Source organism: Carcharodon carcharias, chromosome 8 (assembly GCF_017639515.1).
Source record: "Carcharodon carcharias isolate sCarCar2 chromosome 8, sCarCar2.pri, whole genome shotgun sequence".
NCBI classification, from domain to species: domain Eukaryota; kingdom Metazoa; phylum Chordata; class Chondrichthyes; order Lamniformes; family Lamnidae; genus Carcharodon; species Carcharodon carcharias.
The window spans coordinates 51,046,965-51,053,814 of record NC_054474.1 but is presented as its reverse complement, the minus strand read 5'-3'; the positions used below and the strand labels follow the sequence as shown (position 1 = coordinate 51,053,814).

General features: G+C 40.5%; 1 protein-coding gene and 1 pseudogene across 1 annotated transcript; one reads left to right on the top strand and one right to left on the bottom strand.

Annotated features, from left to right (window-relative positions):
• Positions 1 to 210: 210 nt before the first annotated feature.
• Positions 211 to 1,079, bottom strand: LOC121281176 (annotated as a pseudogene).
• Positions 1,080 to 1,666: 587 nt separating this feature from the next.
• zgc:110540 (deoxynucleoside kinase) lies at positions 1,667 to 6,529 on the top strand. Its single transcript, XM_041194227.1, has 7 exons — positions 1,667 to 2,410; positions 3,146 to 3,261; positions 3,741 to 3,934; positions 4,143 to 4,290; positions 4,387 to 4,502; positions 4,655 to 4,754; positions 5,118 to 6,529. Exons 1-7 carry the CDS (start codon positions 2,317 to 2,319, stop codon positions 5,142 to 5,144), a joined length of 795 nt encoding a protein of 264 aa, XP_041050161.1. The 5' UTR covers positions 1,667 to 2,316; the 3' UTR covers positions 5,145 to 6,529.
• Positions 6,530 to 6,850: the final 321 nt, after the last annotated feature.

The window sequence follows — 6,850 nt, the reverse complement described above, 5'->3', positions numbered from 1 at the left end:
TGCTGATGGAGGCACCCACTCCGGCCTTCTTCCTGCCCGAGGCCAAAACATGGTTCATTTTCAGGCCGCTTCCCCCCACCCCAGCCCTGAACTCCTCCCACCAGCCTGAATTTTTGTTTACGGTTGTTTAACCATTTTATTCAGACAGTGACTCCTGCAGGATTAAATCAAAGAGTTCTTACACAATTGGATTGAAAAAAAAATCCCATTTGAATATTTAGTGGTGACAGAAAGGCCAAAGCCACACACTGTAATAATTTACTCTTCCCAGCCACCTTCCAGATTCTCCCATTGGAATTTACATAGCAAACAGGATCAGGAAGGCAACTATCGGACAGAAGAGACCCATAGCCTAAGAAAGGGCAAATACCAGGATTGCATATGAGAAAAACTGCTGTTTCAGGGAAGGGTTCCTGGCATAGCCAAAATCAAGTTGCTCAAAACTGTCCCAATACCAGCACCAGAGCCAGCCACTCCAACAGTCGCAGCACCAGCACTGATGAACTTAGCAGCAGTGTTAATGTCCCTGGAGGTGATGCTGGCCTGGAGGTCCCGTCATACAGTCTGCACCAGTGCATTCCCTGGTGCAGGGAGGAGCTGTGCTTGTTCGCTTTGTTCTGGTCTGAAGACTGAGGCCGACATTGGACGAAGGAATGTCCTTGAAGTGCTGTGAATCACAGCAGGACAGGAGACAAACTTAGCACAAGCATACATCATGATTTTATCCGGTCTCAAAGTCTCGCTGTCCTTCTCCCACTCCTCAACCATGCTGGGCAGGAAATGGCTAAGTGGTCAATAACTGGCCACTTAAGGACCTCAATTGGGGCAAGGGCAGGCCTAAGCCTCAAGCATCCAGGTGTAAAATTGCAGACAGGTAGGGGCAGGCCATTTTACAGCCCCCCCTCCCCCCATGCAAAATTCTGCCCATTGTCATCTAACCTGTGGACAGGGGTTGTGCTGTTGTTTTCTTGCAAACTGACCTCTACCTAGCAGAGGTTTCTTTCTCACCCTGGACCACGACCCCGTCACTGAACATCAAGCCAACATTTTTAGGACTGTCACTGACCTGACCTCCTCTGGAGATCTTGTCCCCGCAGCTTCCAACCTCATGGCCTGAATCTTCTGGTCGGCGTGTGGGGGGCTAGGCCCCGCTCACCGATGCATAAAATGATGTGTGGTGACGTCGGGCATGCATCCGGATGTCACCACACATCATTCCAATCCTCAGTTCGGTGGGCACACACCAGTGTCAGCTGCGTGCCCGCCTAACTGCCATAGGCCTATTAAGGCCATTTAAATAGCAATTGAAATAATTAACAGGGCTGCCGGTCCAGCCTTAAGGTTGGCGGGCAGGCGAAGAGCCCAGGCGGCCTTCGCATTTTTCATGGAACCTCATCCACGGGCGGGATGGGGTTTCACGAAGAGTTTATAAACGTAATAAAAAATTTGACTAAAATTCATTGACATGTCCCAGCTCAAGTGACACTGTCACATGAGGGGGCATGCCTGATTTTTTTTTACTTCAAATTTTCATAAGCAAAGTAATCTCCCTGAGGCAGTTCCTTACCTCAGGGATATTGGGCCCACCACTCTCCCTCGCTCGCACGCACAGGGCGAGCGTCAGGCTGGGCGGAACTTCATTGGCCTGCGCAAAATGGCGGCGTGAGGCCGTTGTTTCCACGCCCGTTTCTGCTCTCCACCGGAGAGAAAGTCCCCCTCTCCCCCGCTATAGGTTTACTAGTGGACTTTATCGTGCGTGACTCCTATAAAATAACAGTTAAAGAGTGGGCTTGTGCTTTCTGCTGGCCAGCTTTGAGGACTGTCATTTTTTTCCAGGGGTGGCAATTTTCGATTGGAGACTTTGGATTGACCGCAACTGAAGCGTGTCGAAGACACGGAAAATACTGTGGAGGGTGGTAGTCTCAATTTTAAAAAAATACAGAACATGCTGGAAATACTCAAGTCCGGCAGCATATACGACGTAAAATAATAATCATAATCTGACAAGTTCCAGTTTCTTTGATTTGATCTATCATTTTCTATTGGCCTTTTAAAAGGGGACACTTTCATTAAGCCTATTTCTGTGTGGGCTGCTCGACATTGCTGGTAAACTAACGCGGTCTTCGTTGTTGAATGTAAGGAATGGATTGGCTGCAATGAATTAACAGTGAGACTGCTCTTCCGCAGTTGAACTGAGTTACGCCAGCAGAGAGGCGCGGCCAGGACCTTGTGAGGGTACAAATGCGAACCGAGCCCGCCACTTTCAAACATTCCTAGCGCTGCTAACGAGAGACTGCAGAATCACCAAGAAAGACCATGGCTACTCCTCCAAAAAGAATGTGTGTCAGTCCTGCTTTCGACGACAGCTTTGAAAAGAGAGCGAGGAAGGTTTCGATTGAAGGAAACATTGGTGTGTGAAGTAAATAGTTTCTCCTGATTTCGTTTATTGTTTGCAGAGATCGGGGTTAAAGGGAAGCGGAATTGGCGCCAATATGTTTTTGGCGGGCTGAAAGTTTCCAATATTTTACCTGTCGGTGTCGAGAGGAAGGTTTTTGAAATAGTATTCAAATTTGTTCAGATCTAATTCCACAGCATTAACATTAGGTTAGGCTAGTTGATTCTGGGCGGAGAATCTGGATTTAGTTACACTTTTGTCACTTACAATCAGGTAAACGACTGCGCGGGGAAATCTTGCGGTACGTATCAGTTATGGAAATAATTTTTGATTGCTTCCAGGCTCTTCCATACAAGCCGAATTAAGAAATCTTTCCCTGTTTTAACCTTTGAAATAGGTAGTTTGCAATATCTTGATCTCTTGTCATCTTTAGACCATTTGGCAGTTATTCTGACGTCAGTCACACCATACTTATGAAATGAAGCTTTTGCATCTTTCTTTAATAACATCCCCCCTCCTGTCCAGTCTTTTTGCACAAAGCTCTATTGTGACTAAGTGATGCTCTCAACTTCAGATGCACTTTTTAAGCTTTTCCTATTTGTTCTCTAATTTATTTGCCCCTGCACGCAGCACTACGTGTCTTCAGGCTGTTTGGCGATCTAATGGAAGCTTACAAATGTTTGATCATGATATGGTTCTATTCTTGAGTGGGACGTTATCCATTTTAATTTGTGTATTTTTTTTTAACAGCTGCAGGGAAATCCACTTTTGTTCAAATTTTGGAAAAAGCCAGTGATGAATGGGAAGTCGTTCCTGAACCTATTGCCAAATGGTGTAATGTACAAACAACAGAAGATGAATTCCAGGTAATTAAACATATGAAATTTAAAGTATTGCCCTTCAACTTTTGATTAGATGATGGATTATTGGAATTGCTATCTTTTGTGGCAACTGTTCTCCATCACTTAGCGTTAATAAGTTGCAATTGGAAATTTGAGGGGGGAGGAAATGGCCTGGCATGTTTTTGATTTCTGTCTTCTAAGCTTTTGGAAATAATTTCTGTTCTGACGGCTCAGGACAAAAACTGCTGTATTTTCAGTGTCTCTCATTACACCCAATGTTATGCTTCCTAGCTCTGCTAGTTGAATTGGCTAGTTTGAAAGCTCATCTGTAGTTCATGTCAATGCTTGCTGGAGAATTGTCTGGTTGCGAGACGATTATTTTCAAGTCAACTTTACAATGCAGCACCATTGGGTTATATTACTGGGAGTCTGACGTCTAGATATTAGTGATGTTTCTCTTAACTTCTTTTTGGTTCTGATTTTTTTTATTGTTCCCCTGAAAGGAACTTTCCACATCCCAAAAGAGTGGTGGCAATCTTCTCCAGATGCTCTATGACAAACCAAGTAGATGGGCGTACACGTTTCAGACCTACGCTTGTCTGAGTCGGGTTCGGGCACAGCTTAAACCATTCTGTGCCAAAATTCAGGAAGCAGAACATCCTGTACAATTCTATGAAAGATCTCTATACAGTGACAGGTGAGACAAACTTAGTGTTATAAAAAATTTGGGGGGGTGTAGGTAATAGAAAATGATCCAAGTTACATGAGTTTTTAAATATAAATACAAGTTCCTTTTATAAATTGAATTATGTCTATTTACTTGTTCTGATGTTCAGTATTTAGCAATAATCATTTAGAATGATTTAAATTTGTAATGTTTATTCATTTTATCTCTCTCCAAAAAGGTATGTATTTGCCTCAAATTTGTTTGAATCTGGAAACCTTAATGAAACGGAATGGTCCATTTACCAAGATTGGCATGGTTGGATATTAAACCAATTTGGTTCACAAATTGAGTTGGATGCCATGATCTACCTCCGTGCAACCCCTGAAGTAAGTAAATAAGTGATTTATTTTGTCTTTTGAAACAAAAAGTATCTAATTCAGTATTCGAGTAGTAATAAAAATCTGTCACTTTTTCTTTGGTAGAAATGCATGGAACGCCTTCATCTGAGGGGCAGGGAGGAGGAGCAAGGAATTGAGATGGAGTACCTTGAAAAACTGCATTACAAACACGAATGTTGGCTTCATAGCCGGACAATGAGGTATGGAGGGCCCATTTGAATTTATTAGTTAAGACTTTATCTTGGGTCTTGCTTATATCTTAGTCTAGGTGGAATGTGGATTAATCTTACAGTAATTCAATTTCTTTTCTGTCTCCTCAAATGTTCTACTTTAATCTGTTGACCTATTTCAGGCTTGACTTTGAATACTTGAAGGACATCCCTATCCTGGTGCTAGATGTCAATGAAGATTTTAAAGATGACAAGATTAAACAAGAAGACATTCTAGATAAGGTAAATTTTTAAGCTGAATTTCTGTTTCGATTACCTCCGTTGTCTGTATTTGGGCAAGAGCTGCACAATGTAGCATCTTGTTAGTTAAATTGGTCCTATCTTCTGGAATTTTATTTTCAGAATTTTTCATCTAAAATATGACTTTCTTACAAAAGTAAGAACCCTGGTTGGATAATCAGATTTTCTGAACATTGCAAGGTTCTTTGATTAGTTTCTACAATTATTTTGCTTGAGTATTTTAAAATTAACTTTCAAAATTCATATAAGTCAATTTTATGACTAAATGGTTAACTGACATATTTAACAGTTGAGCAGCACATTTATAGCAGCTAGTAACACCATAATGTTACTACTTGTTCACAGGTGAAGGCATTCTTGCAGACTTTATAGTACAACGGAACAGACTACAAATCTTCGCCTGATATTGCACTGATTTTTGTTTTTAAACATGTGGAATTGGAAGCAAATACCTGTATTTGAAGAATATAATTTGACTATTTTGTACAGATAATGCAAGAATAACTTAAATAGCTACTTGTTATGCAAATGGATCTGTATTCCGTCCTATGCTTGTTTGTGTTTCCTGTTTGCCTTTCTTTCCCTCATCCAAACTACATTGGCAAGGTAGTCATGAATGTCAATCTAACAAGTATGATGTAACAATGCCAATTTCCTGCAATGACGTGGCTACGATTGTAATGAGTTAAGAATTCTGCACAGCCCATGGTCTGGTGTGCTACTATACTGTTAATGAACTGGTGTTAGTAACTGAATTGTGAAATTATTATGCATATCAAACAGCCACAAAAGGTAAATCAACCATTGAGCTATTTTGGTCATACTTCTGTTGAAGGATAACCTCTGTGATGCTGCATTTCCTTCGTGTTACATGGAAACATCGCTTGGATTAAAGCTGAACTTCTTGATTTAATTAAACAGCCTTCTGACTCAGTGCTATATCTGAGCTTGGCCAGTTCTGTCTTTTGGAAACTGATCTTTCATGTGGAAAAACAATAGATCGTTTTCCTTCTCCAGGCTGATAAGGCCCCCATTTCTTGTGACTTGTTTTAATTTCAGATCTGATCTACAAGTATATAATAGCTCCATCTTATGTATTCCTTAATTTTTCACATACCCACCCCCAGCCCCCACTACCAACAATACTTCAGTTATACACTTGTTCATTTCTCTGCCTTTCAGTTGTCTTGATGAATAGATTAATTCAGTCACCAGCCATCTCCTCTTTGTTCTTTTAAACAGATTGGTTTAACCTTCCAAGACTTCACCTTTTTGTGCCCATCAATTTTGATGAAAATTTGTAATGTTAACTTATCTGCCGTGTATTGCCATTATTTATCTTATTTCAGATTTCTGCATATGTCAAAATTTTCTCAAGACAGAAAATTTTTCAGTATTTTGGGAGTTGTGCTATGTAATTCTCTCCACCTTTTGCAAAGCATTCTGTGGTTTGGGTTTAATATTTTGATTGTTTTTTTTGCTTCCAACCACTGCATTTTATAGTATCCCTTTCAAAGTGGGACTTTTACAATTTCCACTTTAACAGGCACAATTGCAGTGACAAAACTGCTCCTCCATGAATTGATGGAGTAATGTAAATAGATGTGAATTATAGATTTATATTAACCAGTTATTGCAGTTTTTATACAGCACTTATGATTTCAGCCCAAAATTCAAATCCATATTTGCTTTCAAATCCATTTTTGTATTTGCTGAATGTGCTTTTTCTATTTACTTCAATAAAAATATAAATCTCATTATGTTCTTTTTATAATATTGTGATCACAAATCAGAAGGGGAAATATAAAATTATGCTAGTTGGTTTTAAAAAGTTGGTGTTACTGGAACAAAACTTCCCAGTTTTAAGTACTTCTGCCAGGGAATCACCATCTTGGAAATGCCTAATTAGTTGCATAAGAACTAGGAGCAGGAGAAGACCATATGGCCCACCGCACCTGCTCTGCCATTCAATATTATGGCTGATCCTGGGCTTTAAAAAAAAATCTTGCTTTTCTATTACAACCAAAGTGAATGACTTCATTCTCTCCCACATTGTACTCCATTCACCACCGTCTTGT

Bases quoted from the DNA above. Each gene is read 5' to 3' on its own strand.
- zgc:110540 (XM_041194227.1), top strand. From the start codon at position 2,317: ATGGCTACTCCTCCAAAAAGAATGTGTGTCAGTCCTGCTTTCGACGAC. The intron at 2,411-3,145 runs GTGTGTGAAGTA...TTTTTTTAACAG, and splicing joins TTCGATTGAAGGAAACATTG to CTGCAGGGAAATCCACTTTT. The intron at 4,503-4,654 runs GTATGGAGGGCC...GACCTATTTCAG, and splicing joins CTTCATAGCCGGACAATGAG to GCTTGACTTTGAATACTTGA.